The sequence below is a fragment of the Struthio camelus genome, chromosome 13 (genome assembly GCF_040807025.1).
Source record: "Struthio camelus isolate bStrCam1 chromosome 13, bStrCam1.hap1, whole genome shotgun sequence".
NCBI lineage: Eukaryota > Metazoa > Chordata > Aves > Struthioniformes > Struthionidae > Struthio > Struthio camelus.
The window spans coordinates 23299501-23317993 of NC_090954.1; the positions used below are offsets into that span (position 1 = coordinate 23299501).

An 18493-nucleotide genomic window follows, 5' to 3' on the forward strand; every position below is an offset into this window, starting at 1 on the left:
TCCCTGCAGGGGATCGCACAGTGCAGGTCATTTCCCTTGCTATAAAAGATTCATGCCATTAGGATCTCTGTCATGATAAAAAGGCAGAAACGGCTTAGGATACTTAGCTCAGGATTCACCAGGCAAGATGGGGAGTGAAATGGTGGGAAGTTTTCTTAGCCTTGATGGCCACGAGGATGCAAAGATGAGATCATGGAACATAATAATGAGCAAAACGTGAAGGCGAGTTTAAGAGAAGATGGTATCATCTGATGAACCTCCACTCCCTCCAAATGTTTGCAGTTCTTTAACATAAAGCAATGCTTTTATAAGAGATGGAGGAATATCAAATAGATGAAGGTCATGGCCCAAAGCAATACAGGAAGGAGCACATAGTGCTTTCCTCCGTATAAACCAGGATACGAGGAAAAGTCCCACACAAACCAGCTCTGTGCAAACTGGCTGTCAGCAACAGCTCGTTCTGGATCAAAGCCTCTCATGATCACACAAAGGTGTAAAATTGTCCAAGGAGAGAGTAAGGGCAACCCATGTTATGCATGCAGCATAACCAGGGCCTTCATTTACCCTTTCAAAGACAGGGGAGAGAGCACCAGAGAAAGGTAAATTAAAAGAAAACAGAAAGAATTAAAAAAAAAAAAAACTTGTTTTTTCCTGGGGTGTTTAGCAAAGATAGGGAGAAGGGAATGGGGAGGTGGAGTTCAGCTAAGGGATTGTCTAGAAATTTTATGAGAAAAAAAGAGTCTAAAGTGGGCACATTTCAGATGCTCCCTCATTCCCACTTGCAATGTCCCACTTGCAATATTAGACTGCTCAATAAAGAGGACTGGGAAATGGGAAATTTTTCTAAGAAAACATTTGATTTGCCTCAAAATAATGAGACTCTGAAAACAGCGCCAAAGCATAATATGTTTTGGCTAAACTCAGAAGCATTTCCTCAGAAAAGTGACACCCTCCCAAAGCTTTTCAAAGGGAAAACTTTTATTTCTGTACTGGGCATTATGTAGAAATACCAGAATTACAGAGGAGAGATGAGCTGATGGGTTTGGATGATGGGCATTTTCTGAGTGACGACAGGTTGCTGCATTGTGGCCACTCTTTAAATAAAACTTCTTTTTACTGTCGTGTTCTCAGTGATTTGCAACAGATTTGCAAGACTGAAATAGCTCTCTTTTGAAGCTGATATAAACCAAAAACTGATGGTGGAACAGACCAAAGAGTACTTTGCAAAGGCAATGCTGCCTCATAAGGCTAAGAAATTGTTACAAACAGAAACTGAACCTCAGATGTTCACCACCACGTGCCTGAGCATCTCGTGCAAACTTCTCTTCTGCTAGTCAGGATTCAAGAGCCTCCATCTCTGGCTTCTGCACCCCTAAAGGGGAACAGTAAGTTAGCTGAGTAGGCTCCTTGCTCTTCCACAATGCTCATCTCAAGCTTCAAGAGCTTAAGCAGCTTGGACCACCTCTTGCAATACTACCTCCCTACAGAGGTATCCAGCGATTTCCCCAAACTTTGAGTCTCTGAGTCACAAGAAATGGTGCTGACTCAGGACCTTTTCCCAGGCCTGGATTCAGACATCTGTAAGTATCAGAGCAAAATTACAGTGTTTCCAATAGTACTGCGAAGTGTCAGGTCACAAAGTACATTTACAGCAGAAGTCTTACAGCATCAGTCTCAGGCAGTCTGCCCAGGAGAGGTAGACACACCAGGTTCAGGGACAGGGCAGTAACAAGCAGCAACAGCTGGAAGGAGCTTCAGGGGAAGACAGGACGCCTCCAAGGGGGGCCAGCTCTCACTTCAACTCTAATTCATTGTTATGGACTTCGAGTTCTTTACAGAGCAGTACGCTGAGACTTAGTCACAATAGGATCAGTGCTATGGAGCCCAGAGAATAATGCAGGCAGGGACAGAAGGATGCACACACACGGATTCGAAGAGAAGTAGATTGGAGTTTTCTACTAGAAGATATCATAGAAGAAGGGAGCTTGCAGAACTGAAGTGAGGAAAACTATCTGGGTCATGAGAAAGCTTAGCAGTAAGGACAACATGGAAGGAAAGAGGGACACTCCAGGGGAAGAAGTGCACAGATACAGATGAAAGATACTTGGCTCTAGGGAGCTCCAGAGGGAAGCAATAGAGGAGTGCAAAGGAGAGGACAGAGTGGCAAAAACCTGCAGTAATCACTATCATCTTCCCTTTGCAAGAGATTACAACTAGCATTCAGTTGCAAATGCTTGCTGTGCTGCTAGAGGACCTGCAAACAAGAGCAGCACCAAAGGTGTGCATGAAGCTGAGAGTCATAAGCCAAAGGCAGATTTATAAGGCAGCTTAGAGAATGGATCAATCAAGACGAAGTCACAGTGGGGCATACCATGCAATCTTCTGTCTATTAGATCTTCAGTGCCTTACAGCCTGCAGCTTTTAGGCAAAGGTACAGGCCAGATGTTTGGGTCTCTTCATTGCTTTACTAGTCTTTACACATTGGTGGGCAGCTCAGATGTGTCCTCCCTTGTGTCCTCAAGACCCAAGTGAGAGCGATCACTTGCTCCTGTCCTTGCCAGATAGCAAACCTCCCTGTGGAGGAGGACTTATACACTGTCAAATGCAACCATTATTTGCATATGCAGGAAGATGTAGTATAAAGTTGCAGTGGCCTGATCTGCATTTTCCTGGTACCATAAGAACTGTGCCGGATGAGAGCGCTGCTCAATCAGACACGCTTTCTCTTGTGAAAAAGTATTGCTAATGATAGGGGAGGACATGGACAGAGTTCTGTTTGCAGGTGTGAACTGCTCCTGCATGCTCCATGGCAGATCTTGCGCAGGCAGCTCTCAATTGAAACAGGAATAGTTTACACTGCAATTGGACAGGCAGAGCATGAGACGGGAGAAAGGACAGGCACTGCCTCAGTCAGCTAACTCTGGACATCTTTTCTATAACAACTGGCAAAAAAACATAGCAGATCTTTAGGGCTAACTTCATAGACAGAAGGTTTGAACATGAACTGCCTTTCACCTCTGGAGCCCTTTGCAAGTAGGTGTAGCACTGGTCTTTTACAGGTGGACTAACTGAAGGGGAAGCTGCGTGACACTCCAGCTTCACAAAATAATGATTCAGGACTGCAAACACTGCTGAGGCAGAGGTTAATAGAGAAATAAAACAGCAGGACAAAGCTACCTGCCTTCATATGTGACTAATGCTAATAAGAGAACAACAACAGAGAAACTGTGCCTCACTGAAGGGCTGCTAGCGCAGAGCCTCGGCTGGTTCAGTGGCCTGCTGTGACTGGTGGGAGAAAGAGCTTAGGAAATAGGATTTATACAGTCATCGCTCCCTGAGTTGTACCCTCCAAGCTTCTGGCAATCACTTTAGGGACTTTCTGAGCTGGAGGGTGCACCTAAACCATCATGTTAAGCAATATAATTATGATGCCCAAGATAATAAAACCACCTAACTTCAGACTCCATCTGCTGAGCTCTAAGAGATGGAGCACACATTCTAGGATGAAAATCAGAAGCAACTTCACTCATCACAAAGCTATGGTTTAATTTTTTGTCTTCTGTTGAGTTTTGCTTCTCAGAAATTCTTTAAAAAAAAGAAAACATCAAGCCCACCAGCTTTCTTTCCTCCTTCTCCCTTTAAAAAAAATATGTAGCCTGTAAGTTTATTTAAAAAGTAAATCAATCACATTGCCAGTGACATATAACAAAGATAAACATTTATGCTAAGCTGCATTTTTCTTATCTCCCAAGATTATTTTACTTGATATACTGAAAGCATGAAACAAAATACAAGATGGATCATGTGCAGAACCTCCTGCTTTCTGCTTGAATGGCAGACAGCTTGAGACATTTGCTGGTTTCTAACTTACCACTTTTCACATTCAGGCTGCCTTTTGCGGTGTCTTTCCCTAAAACGTTCTCCGCTTCGCAGCTGTACTCCCCAGCATCTTCCAGCTTCACCTTGTTGAACTGCAGTCTGGAAATCTTTCTGTTGAAAAGTACAGCAGACATTTCTTATTAAATTGCTAACCATCTTCATGAACTGATAGCCATTCCTGACCCTGGCACATTGCCTCCTAGGTCATCTCATCTTGAGCAGATGGGCAGTCTGACCTTGCAAGCTGAACAGGCTCCAGCCTAGTCAGGATCTGTATGAGCCCCTTCCCCGGAATCTCAATCACTGTGATTTCCTAAGAGATGCCTCCCTCTGAATCAGAACTGAACAACATTGCCCTTAGCCTGATGCTACAGTTTGGTCTGATATCTAATCTCATTCTCCGACAGACCATGCACAAAGTCGGAACGTCTCATGAGGTTTTTGATCCCAGGAGTTCCAGCATCCCGGAACACAGACTTTCTGCTCTGTGTGAAGGTGACTTCAGTGATGAACAGCAGGCTCCACCTGCAAGAAGGAGATGTGGAAATGAGCCACATATTTCACACCTTCTTCTGCAAGGAGTGAAAGCAGTCTATCAGGTATGGAGTTCCTCACCAGCAGCATTTTGCAGTGCAGTACGCTTGAATGCAAACACATGTCATGACCATGACAGGGAGAGGGAACTCATCATTTTCCAGCATGCAAATCAAAGTCTCATGACTTGACCTCAACAACTAGCTTGTAGCTTTATCCAGGCCAATGATTAGGGCACTTTGACTCCCCAGAATATGCACGCTCTAGGGCAGTACAAACGTAGGGGCTGAAATCCACACGATCATCTTACTGATATTGGCCAGAAGTACCCGGAAACAGCAGATGTTGTACATGATGACTGCTTGTGTTACCTTACAACAACATGTGCTGCATGCTTAATGGGAATGGAAGCAGCTCTGTGGCAGAACAGTTCAGGTGCTACAAAGAAAAAGAGTGTTGCCTTTCCCACAGGGTAGGATTGATGTCTCATTCTCTGGAATGTCTCTCTGATTAATAGGCAAAATCTTTTGTTAACTAATTCACCAGAGTTGCTTTGGGAGCCTTTAGCACACAGCAGCGGTTACTCGTGAGACCACAGTGGGAGTGCCATCCTGTGTTCTCTTATGGAAAGAATATCTTTGCTTTCTACCCTAAGCTGTTGTCTCAGGTCTGTGTTATACAGTCACTGTATTTAGAGTCTTGGGAACACTTTAGAAAGAGGTCCCAGGGGCCTACATCACTGAGGGCAAATAAAATTCCTTTTATGTGGAAAATAATAATTAGCTCTGGAAATACTTCCAACGTTACATGTGTCATCTGAAAAAGACTTTTCTCTGGGCTGTGCAAAGCATAATCCACCAAATCCATAGGAAGTCTTTCACAGAAATGCACTAACATTCTTTTAACATCCTAACATGCTACTTCTATTGAGAGCCAAGGCACAAGGACACAGCGTGAACATCTCACTAGTCATATTAGTAAACTAGATGCACTCGAAGAGGACTCGGTACACCTTCCAGGACACAGGCACTGCCCTATTTTACAGGATGTGGTCAAGTATAGGCCCCGTGCAGAGCAATTTTTAAATGAATGTTGATAGTGTGCAGAGATCTCTTGAATCCCTCTAATCCTAGGTTTCCAGCAATCTGCTGCAAAGTCTGTTATCTTGGCCAACGAGTTCAAATATGGGTGCCTAAATAAGCAGGCTGATTCACAGAGGTGCACAGCTTTCTTGGCTCCCAATACTATAAACACCTCTGCATTTTCTCAAGTTTCAGAGGGTCACCTGCAACAGCATTGTGGTCCTCGCTGTTGTGACGCCTAGGAATTCAGCAGCACATGAGACAGCAAAGCATTTAAGGGCCTCCAGGACCTGTTGCTGCCTGGCAACAGCTGGTTGCTGCATCTTGCTAGGGAGGTGTTAGGGATACCTGATGAAGGGAGTTAACACTGTTAGGCTGGAGCATCTGAGCCCAGGACCATGTTCCCCTCCCTTCACAAAGATAGATGTAGCAACACTTGGCAGACAGGCAAGGCAGGCTCTTAGCACTGCTGCATAAAACTCCAAGACGACTGATCCCAGCAAAGCCATTAGTTTCTCTGAACTATCTTAACCCTTATTAACAGAATATGCCATTTGTTTTCTAAACCACTGCTATGCCATGCTAGCAGCTATAGCTGCAAGGTGTAACCAATGAGTAAGGCAGCACATGCTGAAAGCAGCAAGACATGGATTCCTAGGCAATTTTGAAGACTGAGGCTATAACTGAGAGCCTTCCAGAGAGCACCACCCTTGCACACTGTCATGCTTGGACATCTGCTGGTGCAGAGCTGAAAGTGTTAATGAACATGCTGCCTTTAGCTTCCGGAAGACAGATATTCTGATGATTATTGGTTGCACCTCAATCTCATGCGCACAGCACGTTTCACCGTGTACAGTACCTGGAAAAATCCACTACAGCATTAAAATATCACCTAGGTACACGATCTTTTGCAGACAAAGGTTTTCAAGTCCCAAAGATAGAAATTAGTACGTTATTACTGACACAAAAGGCTAATGAAAGGGGCCATGCTTGACAGTTTCATCTCCAAGAACAGGATAAGAGACATTTGATCTTCTACCTGGAACTGCGGGTGAATGTAAGCAGAATAAAAAGCAGTGCTCTTATTTATAGAACGTCAACGTCAAGGTGACACCAAAGAGACTTACTTTGTTTTAATGCACAAGACTGTTGCACTGTCAAAACAGCTTATTTTTATTTTCTACCACAGTTTGTGAAATTCGCCTAGTTTTTTTTAGCATGAATACCTTGAAAAATCAAGAGTTTTTTTCTTGCTTTTCATATACCATTCCCAGATCAATGTAGTTCCTCCTGGTCTCAGTACTATGCTGTTTAATGTCTGGTCACAGACTTAGAAGAGAGAGATAAAGGATACAAGGAAGACGAGTTTTGATGCCGAGCATAGCCACAGCAATGGGAATTTCCCTATTCCAGATAGCACTGAAACAGCCAGATAAGTGCCTTGTTTCACAGTATTAGTTGTGCATCTTTTAATTCACATAGATAGTGCTTGTGCACTAGAAGAACTGTGGACAGATCTAACAGAGGTTAGACTTTGCCTAATCCCTGTGTTGCAAAGGGAAACATGACCAGTCTACCTCTGGTTCTATATTACTGCCTTCAGGTGTATCTGAACTACTGCAAAACTGCTTAGGAAATTGATATTTCAAATTATTCCTCCTCCTGTCTCCAAGGGCAGATTCTATGTTCATTTAAGGGCTGAGGTATGCTTTTAAAGTAATATCAAAGAGTAGCACTATGGGGAATTATGTATCAGGTCCCCTGCTGCTCTTCTGAGCAGTGTGTTTCTTTGGGGACACTAACCCTTGGGAAAGCCCTGCCTTGTGCATTCACAGGGTGCCTGCCTGTCAGACAATGCCATTCTTCTGGAGGAAGGCGCTGTCCCAGGCTGTTTATTCAGTGAAAGGGCCAGGGTCACTGACAGATCCCATCATTTCACTGCAGTGCAACTCTGTTGACATTTTTTTACTCCAGGGGAAAATCTGCCTCATTGTGTTTTCTGACCCTCAGCCCCTATGACTTCGCCATGCACTAATTATCTCCTGTAGTGCCAGTGGAGAAGTAAGCCATGGTGAATATGGTGTCTGCAAACTCTGGGGGATAGGATTCACAAGGAGACCTTCAGCCCGGCCAGAAGATGGTCCCCTAAAATACCTTTCCAGCCAAGAGAAAGAGTTCCTCAGAGGAGAGTTTGGAGTGATGAGTAAATCACCCTCTGGAGTGCCAATCTCTGGACTACAACAGGAAAAGAGGGATGAGACCTACACAAAGATCCTGTCATATTTTGGCCCAGAAGGGTGGCCTCCAGGACTGATGTTCCCATCAGCACTTTGGTCAAGTCTGAATCATTTTTCTCCTCTTCCTACTTCCAAATGGAAATAGGACCTTCTCTTCAGGTCACCTCCTCTCAAAGCCATTCATCTCAAGAGTGAGTGAGCAGGAAAGTAGCTGCTGCTCACTGCCTCAGAGATACCTCAATTTCACTGAGTCGTCAGTGATCCCTGTGCAAGCTCAACTACTTCAGCATCTTTAAAGACAAAAATATCTCTAGGATTATTACTACTGTAATATTTTATTAGTCTTCTAAAAATAGGGTAGCTAATGCATAAAGAATAAAGAAATCAAGGAATTAGCTGAAGAAAAGAAATTGAAGACTATACTATACGTCCCCCGAAACTGGCTATGAAGATCATTGTATATATTAAACACACCTGAGATCCTAGGAAAAGGAAATTCCCAAACATGACCCTTGCAAAGGACACACTGAATAAACTGCTGTGGTTACATATTAACTCCACTCCTCTCTGTTTGAACAGAGAGCCAGCACCAATATTGCAGAGAGCAGAAAGGTCAGCACTGCAGCATGTGTAATGCTTACACTCCTGCCAAAGATTTAATTGGTGCCTATGTGTTGTACTGGCATTCTGCATGATGGCAAGTTTGTCCTGAGAGAGCAGGTTAATGATGAAGATTCAGAAGAGTCAGAACAGTCAAGTATTGTCTGACTACTGTCACAGATCAAGTAGCTCCATTACTTAGAGCAGGGGCTATCAGCACCCTGGCCTTGGAGAACATGTTCCCCTTCCCCAGCAAGCAGCAGGATAAATCAAGCAGAAGAGATCATTGCAATGCAAAGCACAGAGTGGAGCTGGCCATGGGAAAGCACCTCTGCTAGGAAGGAGGCAACTGGCAGCCAGGCACATCGTCTCCCCTGTACAGGGAGATAGGAACCACCCTACTCTTCAGTTATAGAGAGACACAACAGAGCTGGGCAAGCCAGCAATGCCTTGCAGTGCTTAAGAACAGCACGCAGCTGCATGGCCTGTGTTGGCTGCTATGAACTCTAGGACATGAGCTGGCTAGCTTAGGATTAGCTACAGAAACAGCAAATGGGAAAGAAAGAAAAGAAAAGAAAAAAAAAAACCTCAGTCAAAGCAATCAAATAACAGAGGAAAGAATAGGAAGGTTCAGATTTTTCAGCTCAGTCACCATCTCCGCTGTGTGGGCGAAATCCTCATTTCTCCTCCCCTTATACCATCATCTGCCCCACTCATTGTCAGACCTGCTGGGACAGTAGGAGAAGCAGGCATGGGAGACAGCTAATGTCCTTGTGGATGCCCATGACATGGCACCAAGCATCCCCTGACCCCCTCTGCCTGCTCTCTCCTACCCCTATCACCCCACATTAAAGTACTGTTCTAACCTGAAAAGCAGATTTGCTCAGCAGTCCTGTTCTCTCTCTGTGCCCAGTCTTGGGACAGGCTGATTTTAAAAGGAAGACTCGACCAGTTCTCACTCTGCAGAGCTGACACTGACGCTGGTCTGAGAGCAAGAGTCCTGGGTCACGCAGCGTCAACAAAAGGGGAAAAGATCGATAAGTACGTTCCAAAGAGCAGGGTCACTTGTGCAACCCCCCCTCCATCCTCAAATTCTGCACTTAGCTGCATCTTGGAACTGCCGTGGATATTCCTGTGATGAGAAGGTGTGGAGCGAGAGAGGCAGTGTAATGCAGCTGCACACCATTCCCCATGGTGGACTTTGTGGCCTGTCTGTTGAGAGGCAAACCTCCATGCGCTACTGTTCTCCGTGCCTGACAAGTCTGTGGCAGCTGCCAGGGCGTGAATTCAATAAATATGCAATGGCTGTGTTTTGGGTTTCAGGCTGACATACAGTCCTGTTATGAGAGCAGGCTCCCTCGTGTTACTTCTCCTGGAATTAAAGGCAACTGATCCATCCCACAAATATTTTGAAGGATTTTCCTCAAACCTCAACGCCAGGATTTGAATACCTTTGAAAGGATGAAGATCCTGGAGCAGTATTCTGAGGCAGGCTCAGGGTACGTCCCTGCTTATTATATCTCACAGCAGCACATTAGCATCCTTCCCAGAGTCAGGGCCCTCACAGAACCCTATGTGAAAAAGATACCTCACTATCCCAAAAAGTAGATGACCTAAATATAGACGGAAACTATATCAGGATATATTCCATAGCTAATAGGATGGGCAAATCAGAGGTAGAAACAAAACTTCAGATATTGTGAGAAGGGGTGAAGAAGGCTGGGAAGGGCCTTGAAAGCAAAGCTAAGTAGTTTTAAAAGAATCTGGGGAGGAAGAAAGGGAGGTACCATGCTAAAAGCTGTGGGTTGTGGGGAACCTGTACGGAATAGCACTGGAATGAAGATGAGCAGAGCCAGGCTGCAAATATTCAGATTAGGGGAAAGCATTTGTGTGAGAAGATAAAAGGTCATGGGAAAGGGTTGACACCTTCAAGAGGGCAGAGAGCCATCTCTCCAAAACCTCTGCAAAAGGTATCAACATGTTATTGCACAGGGTTGTGCAAGTGATTCAGTTACAGTTTTGAGGCTCTTTTCTGACTGTGACGTCTTTGGGATGCAAGCCAGGTCATTCTTTTTTCCTGAGCCTTTTTTTCTGCAATTGGTGAGCGCACGTTACAGACCCTTGCTTGTGCCTGATCTGTGAAATGTAGGGACACTTGGCAAATTCTTGACTGTAGGTATGCAATGCACTGTCTCAGATGAACTGCATGCACGTCTCAGCCCTGGCCCCAGCTATCCTCCTCTAAGTGCTAGGTAAAGCATTTTAAGTTAAACTGTAATGAATGTGATTTTAGCTCATGTCTCAACAAGAATGCTTCAAGCTAATCTGTGACATTTTGCAACTGCAGTAGGACTATAAGGACTATAGCGAGAGGAAATACCTTTTATTTGACCAGCTAACATCACTAGGGAAAAAAAAAAAAGCAAAATTTAAGCATATAAACCTCTTTCCATGGCTAAGTTTGCATGTGCCATCAGTTAAAGCAGCATAGTATCTGGTCATAACTTGTTAGCCACTGTAACTCAGTTGTGTTTGATCAAATGCCCATTCCCTGAATCTCTAAGGAGCCCCAACTTGCAAGCTTTGTAGGTTGTTCCAGCTCAAGACCCAACTGGTTGTGCTTTCAGTTCTCAAGTTCCCTGGTTCAGTCCCAGGTGCATTGGCCAAAATGATGTCCATCATCTCCTTAAAAACAAACAGGCAAACAAAGGAGATGCTGTCTTCCACATCCTCCTCCAATAAAGTGACTTCAGCAGCTAAAACCAAATCCCAAATATCGGAGACTTATAATGACATTGTGAGAGTTAGCAAGACAGAAGCTCCCCTGGTGATTATAACAACACCGGTGTGTGAGAAGAGTCTTAGCTTCAAGGCATCTGGAATTGCTCTTGCAAGATCCATTGTCAAATGAGCTTTTTCTTTTGTTTAAAAATGTCAGCCTGAAGACCCCTGCCAGAGTGGTGGTATAGCCTGCTTGGGTTCACTCTGGCTCCCACAAGGCTTCAACAGTTCTCTGCCCCTCCTTGTCTCCAGGCTTAATTAGGAAATCATTTATCTTTATTGGCACTCTCTTTCCCCTGCTGCTTTGGCATTATTATTTTTTTGCCTTCATTCCAAAGCAGTGAGCTGTACAAGGAAGACCACAGCCCCATTCATTGTGGGTGGGGAAAAATCTACAGCAGGGAGCTCTGCAAGGAAGACCTCAGCAATGAATCTGCCCCAAGTGGCGTTGCCTGAGGGACTACTGTACAGAAATAGGAGAGGAGGGCATCCCTTGGCTCCACTTACAAGCTAACAATAGGGATTCCTGGTGATACTGAAAGTAGGGCAGTACTCCCAAGGGAGGTTATATGGTCAGCCTGTCCCAAACTGAACTGCCAACCCTCTCCAATCTAATGATATCCCTACTTCATCATCCCAGTGTTCATTCTTGTTTAGAAAACATATAAAGAGAAGAGGCTGTAAAGACAGCTATAGCTAGGAGACCACCAGGCCCTCGGATCCCCTCTGACTTCAATTGACAATCTACTTGTCTAAGGGCTGAGCAATGAGCAAGTAACAAACAATGGCAGAGTTAGGTTCCCTACATTTCAGCAAATGGAAGCTCCCTTGACTCTCTCTATAGTTGTCATTCAACTGTTTGCCAGGACAGTCAGAGATTCAAAACTTAGCCTTAACTTCTTTGGACCCAGCAGCCCAGATCAGATCTCAGATGCACTCAGCAGAAAAAAGTATCTCTCTGGTAGATGAGAGAGAGAGAGAGAGAGAGGGAGAGAGAGAGAGAGGGGGCGGGGAGAGAGAGAGAGAGAGAGAGTGTCTCTCACTTCACTGTGCTTTCACTACTGTGTATATTTTTTCTGGGTAATTTCTCTAGGTCTCCAACAACTATGTTTTATTCAAATTGAGCAGGAGATAAAACTCCACGAAATAATTTCTTCCACCTTTAAGAGAAGTTTCCTTTCTGCGCAAGCCAGGCTTGCCCCAACCTGTTCCTAATTACAGAGGGAACATGCAGTTCAGAAAGGAAGAATCAGAATTTTTCCCCTCCCTCCAGCAAATACTCGCTGAAAAAATGACTGCCTTGGTGATGGGATAGGAATTTGTGCAGGTAAGTTTGAAAAAAGAGGAAATGTTATTGATGGAAAAGCTGAAGAGCTGACATGCACTTAACTGCTCTTCTCCTCCTTACAACAAACTCTTCCCTTATTTTTGAAGAGATTTCCAATTCTATGAATTCCAATGGGATCACATAAAAAATTGGTCATATCAGGGCAAAAAGAGGCTTCATCCACCCTTCTTAGCCAGAGATTTCAGGATTTTTTTAATACCAAGGGCACTTTCCATTCTACAGGAAAGAAACTGAGGCAGAGAGCAGTAGGGGCACCAGTCACAGACGGCAACTGCATGCTTCCTGTTCCCCATCCTAATCCTCTGCATTTTGGCCAAGGACTGCAGGGCTGCAAAGAGTTAGAGTCAGACCTGTGCCCAGCTTTGCTGAGGACTGACAGGGCCAAGGGAAACACTATGGACAACGCCTCCACATCCTGGCAGGGCTCATTCTCCCTGGCTCCAGCAGGCAAATCTAATACGTCTTTGGATCAAACTCTTAAATAAATGATCCTGTGCACCTAAGCAGGTGCTGTAGAGACCATGACGCTTTTTCCCAGGTATACTTTCCCAGTGAAAGTCCCTTGCCAATACTCTGCCTCAGTTCTAGCCCTTTGGAAACCCCATTTTATTCAGAACAGAGGATTAGCTGGAAATCAGCATTATCTCTAAGTGAAGCCAGGTACATAAATGCTGTTACTCTTGAACTAATCATCATCTAGTAAGACCTTTTTCCTAAGCTTAATAGTTTAGGATGCCTCTCCTTCACTGGAGTCTCCTCCTAACTTGCTGGAGTTCCTCCAGTAACAGCCCCGCTAGCTGCTTAACAGAGATAGGCAAAGTTGCTCCCTCAATCCTCAGCCTGCATTAGCACAGAGCAATTTTTAATCTGCTTTTTTGCTTGCAGCCAAGTCCAGAAGGAGGCAGTCCATATCACAGCAAGCACTCTGCCTTCAAGGTATTTTAAAGCACTGAGACAAAAGTGGAGATCCTGAAGCAAACTCAGTGGAGAGCCTGAAGCTAAGAATTCCGACTGGGTATGCACGGACTGTTACTCACCCAGATCTGCTTGGAGAAGTGGTCCTCCACCACCGTCTGCTTAACAATGGGCAAAGGTTTAGCACCTCAGGGCAAGGGGCTGGACAGCTGCTTGAACCCAGCCTCAGTGGCCAGGCTTCTGCTCTGCACAAGCAACTTGCCTGCTTAATGGTATACTTTAACAGAAATAGAGAGCAGAGGCAGGGATGGGAAGTGATTTGGTGGGGCAGATCAACCGAGAACCCTTTGGGGCTAGCACCGTTGCTGCTGAGAGGGCCTCAGACACTGGGGGAGGCAGGTGCTCAACTTTCTTTAAAATGTTTATCCTTAGGCTTATTTTGCCAGCAGGCATCACTTCTAGCGCACAACATGTTTTTAGCCTGTCACTGGTGGGTTGTGAGCCAACATGTTGCCATGGAAATTAGTAAATGCAAAATTACGACCTGCAGTTGAGGAAAGAGGATCAATCTTCTTCCATATGCCTGTGTCCCTGCTCCAGGGATTCTGTGTCCCCTCTCCATCCCAGCGACACTGTGGGTGGAATGCCATACTGTTATAGCTTAATATTGGACAGGAGGTGCCCCAGAGGCAAGGAAAATCCTGTGAGCTAAGAGAGCATGGTAGTGTAATGCTACCAGAAGAGCTGCTGGCAAGAGCCAGGATCCATCCCCAGGGAGGTTTCCTGGGTGCTTGAGTCAGGGTTGATCGCTTTCTGGATCTGAGAGACACAATGTCGTAAGGTGTATTGCAGAGACCCCAGTGGCAGCAAACTCAGGGGGCCCACACACTGCCTGCCTGCAGCAATGCAGCATCTGTGCAGGATGGTTCTGTACGTTTTCCATATCGGGCTGCAGCAGGTGATACAGACACTTCCTTCAGGGCATCCTTGCTTCAAATCCTCATCGGCAAAACAGAATCAAGTCAGACTAGGGACATGATGTTAACAAGGGGCACAGAGATCCTTCAGAGAACAAAGCAAAGAGGTAGGCACGTTTCTGCCCTCCCTCTGTTGTCTGTGAGCCTAAACAGTGTTTCCTGAGCAGATAGCATCCACTCACTACAATTCAGTTACTGTGGCTCTGCTAATGTTTCTAGCCTAAACTTTCTACTGAGAACCTCTCTGCCTTGTCCCAAAACTGCTACTAATCTTTCTGCACTTATAGGATAATCATTTTAGGGGTGACATTTAAATGAAAGCCAACTCCATTCTCCATAATGAGAAGAGATTAGCTTTCTTTTAAATATACAGCCAAAGAATTAGTTTTAACATTGCCAAGGTAACAGAGAGTTGCAAGCTGGTTTTGTTACTGGCTAGGTGAAGATATATGAATCTAAGCATAGTCACAATTGCGTAATAATTTTAGAATATAACATATGTAAGTATATGGTCTTGAAAAATATCAGCATGGATCAAATTAAATCAATTTCCAGTGAGACCCTCTCTTCCCTGGTTCCTCTTTCTGGTCAGATCTCTGCAGCTATTTCCCACTCCCCAGTTAGTTGTTTGGTTTTGCAGCATTATACATGAAGAAACTGTCAAGGGAAATATTTTCCTTTAAATACTTCAATGTACTTGCTATCTCAGATAAGTTGCCACTTCCAGCTATGGCCTGCTGTGGGGCCTAGTCATGGAACTTCCCAAATGGACAACAGTTTATTGATACACGTAACTTTCTCAACCATTTTTCTAAAGCAAACCGTTTCGCAAAAGAAGGTAGTGATGAGGTCTCCAAAGCACAGAGAGCTGAAGTCGCTCCCCACTTTAGGTACAATGTTTTACAGGTACAATCTAATGAAACCTGCTAAATGAGGAGATTCCCATCCTATAAACTTGATGTCTGTCTTGTGCCTTCCTTGCTCCTCTCTCCCCACCCACTGTATGGGACATGGGGTCTGGTAGTTAGGAGAAACAGTGCCTGAATCTCTCTCAGTCTCCTGAGCGCACTAAATAGCCTGCTTTTGCCCCGTGACTTCGAGAAAGCATCTCAGGAGAGTTTAGCTCAGAGAGCACAGCACTACCTCTAGCAACATGGGAACCTTGTGGAGGATGCCCCTCCCTGCCCGTACCCAGGCACTCAGCATTAGTTAGCAGAGACAGAGCAGCCATGTAGCATACTTACTTGCCATTCCCATATTTGATCCGAATGTCTTTACTCTTCTTCAGCTCCTTGCCATCTTTAAACCATTTGTAGGAGGGCTGAGGGTTGCCAGCAGTCGCCTCACATTTCAGTGAAATCTTTTCACCAACGTGAACATTCGGGCTCTTCAGTTTCTTCAGTTTGGGAGGGACAGCTACAAAGACAGAAACCAGACAATGTGAAACCTGCCTCTTTCAGAGGCTGTGCCAATGTGAGCCCCTTCCCTTGAAAAATATGTGTGGGCTGTCTCCACTGCTGAGCAAATGCTGTGTGACAGCAGGCGTGGGCCCGTGCAGCTACCCCAGGTCTTACCAGCACAGGCAGGCCCTGTGTATCTCCTGCTAAAGTAGGGGTTTGCTCTGCTCTTCAGCGCTCTCAAGCCAGGCTGGAGCCAGGGTTGCTCGAGCTCAAGCTCTCTGGAGATTAATATTCTCTCCATCCTGCCATTGCTGCCTGTGATTACCAGCGTCTCCTTTACCTCTGTTGTTGCTGACGGACAGGCTGCCAATCCCACAGCCCCCACCAATCACAGCCAGAGCGTTTTGCTACAGAGGGAGAAGAGAGGGGCCACAGGAAGTCATTCCCTCTCCTTCCATCTGTGTGTGTCGTGGATGCTCCTGTGCCTGCCTATATGAGCCAGGCACTCGCTCTATACCACCCTATGCTGCTGAGAGGACTGAAACATCCTCAGGGAGGAAAAGCTGCTAAGACAGAAGGTCATTCAGTGTGACAGCGTTAGCAGCAAAGCAATGGCCACTCAGAAGGGCTGAAATGAAAACCTATCTGTGCAAAAGATGAGGAAGGAGGGACAGCAATTCTTCAGGTCACAGTTAGAAATGTGGAAGAATAAAGTCTTTTAAAAAGGTCTTAGGAACACCAACGACAGTTAGGTCATCAGTCCTTCTAGTCTGAAACATGGCAGATGACCTTTGCTGGATGTTTCAGAGAGATGATTTTACCATGAACCTGGAACATGAAGCAGCAGAAAGAGAGGCTGCTTACCATTCCCTGCCAGGCTTCCTAATATACCTGACATGCAAAGATTAGCAGGCTTGCAATTTTTCTTTCAACTGACAGATCTGCGTTTTTACAGTTCCTTTTTTCTTTCTCAGATATAACCCTAAAAAAGAAAATAGTAAGTTCTTTTGCCTTAAGAATATTGGTAATAATGGTTTCCACTTGTCTAAGACGTGTTACAGATAAAGTATTTCCTCTGCCAAATATGCACTGGTTGTCTTTTAATTGCTTAGTGCATTCTGATCTTGTGATAAGGGAAAGCAATAAAAGGAGGAGGAACCGGATGGGTTTCATTAGCACAATCACTATTTTATAGACCTTTGTATTTCTCCTCTCATTCTTCTTGCCAAGCTAAATAATCGTAGGTTGGTTTTATTTAAAGACTGTTTTCACTGAAGGTGATCTTACACAAAAGAAATAAAAAGCACAGCAATCAACAGGCATATGCGCACTTGGCAGGAAATTCTGACAACTCTCATATTCCTTTGTTTTATGTGTGAGGGGACTAAAAGCTAAATTGTTCTTAACTGAAAAGATGTAAACATGGATAGAAATGAAACAGTTCAGGGTAACAGGAATTAGCTGGGCAAAGCTAACAGTGACTGAATGGCAAACCCAGAGACTTCTGTGATCATCAGATATGAAGTGCTCAGCAGTGCCTGAGAGGGTAACACGGCAGATCTGGTCCCCCTCACCCCTGACCTTCAGCTGGCTCTAAGCTACACAGCTACACTGGTTTCAAGGCACAGAAGCCAATATGATCCAGAAGTGCAAAGGAAACATGTTTAGTACACTAAGAAAGAGAGAACAAGTCGCATCAAATATTTTTTCCATACTGTTATTTCTGCACTCCCATGCCTGCTGCAGGCTCACTAGAAACCTATGCCACTGGTAACAGGATGGGGATGGCTGGACATGTGGTAACGGGGCATGGACAGCACAAAAAATAGCTTAGAAACCTACAGACAATCACTTTGGGCTGTGCACTGAAGACGTGTACTGTTTCTCCGGTCACTGTGCCTTGTAACAGAGCAAGAGACTCCAGAACAAAAATATCTTCAGCTTTTCCTAAATGTTAGGAGTTCTGCGAAAATCTAAGGTGCCTTGGGTTTTGCAAAGCCAATATCCCCGATCCTTGCTTGACAATGGGTCACCTAAAAGAGCGGGAAGGCAATGAATGAAGAAGAGAGCTCATCTCTCCTAAGAACACTGTTCGTGGAAAGCCTGGAAGGTAACCAGGACCTTGCTTTTATAGCGGTCATTCTGGGGAATAGAAAAATAGATTCTATCAAATATTTATTTTGTGTGAATGTGCGTGCATTGGCTTCTATTGTACACTAAGGTCACTCTGTAGCATTTAAACAGCATACATTTCCCCAAGGTCTTGACCTTGACATTGGTGCATCTGCTTCCTATTATTTCTGGGCTGTGGTTTCTAGCAGTATGAAACAGGTAGCATGGCCTGGGAGAAAAGTCTGTCAGCCCTGCCCCTCTCCACAGAAAATGCTGGAAAGAGCAGTCCAAAGCCCAGAGACCTTGAGATCACTGAAGGACGGGGCCAAGGACAAGCAAGAAAGCTCCCAAGACCTCTCTTTCCCAGTTCCCCCCACCACCTCCATGAACTGTATTTCATCTAACCCCACACAGGCCTCTCTCCCACTTCAGTGTGTTCTCAGCCACCAGTGATAACTCGCACCATATTAATAAATAGGCAGGCCTAGAGTGACTTACAGCTGGTTTGGCAGAGACAGAGCTGACACTGGTGTAAGAATCACATGGGGCAGGGGCTTTGCCTGCATCGCACCCTTCCAGCAAAGAGAGTCTCACCCAGAAAAACATGAAGGAGGAGAACATGTTTCCT

General features: G+C 45.0%; 1 protein-coding gene across 7 annotated transcripts in view; it reads right to left on the reverse strand.

Moving 5' to 3' along the window:
- The window catches only part of NRG2 (neuregulin 2), a 180370-nt gene that overhangs the window by 54677 nt on the left and 107200 nt on the right, over positions 1-18493 (reverse strand). For all 7 annotated transcript variants that reach the window (XM_068959237.1, XM_068959235.1, XM_068959236.1 and 4 more), the window contains exons 2-3: positions 15598-15769; positions 3872-3990 (exon numbers count right to left, since the gene is read on the reverse strand). In XM_068959237.1, the coding sequence (XP_068815338.1) occupies positions 3872-3990; positions 15598-15769 (291 nt within the window). The remainder of the gene's footprint in view (positions 1-3871; positions 3991-15597; positions 15770-18493) is intronic.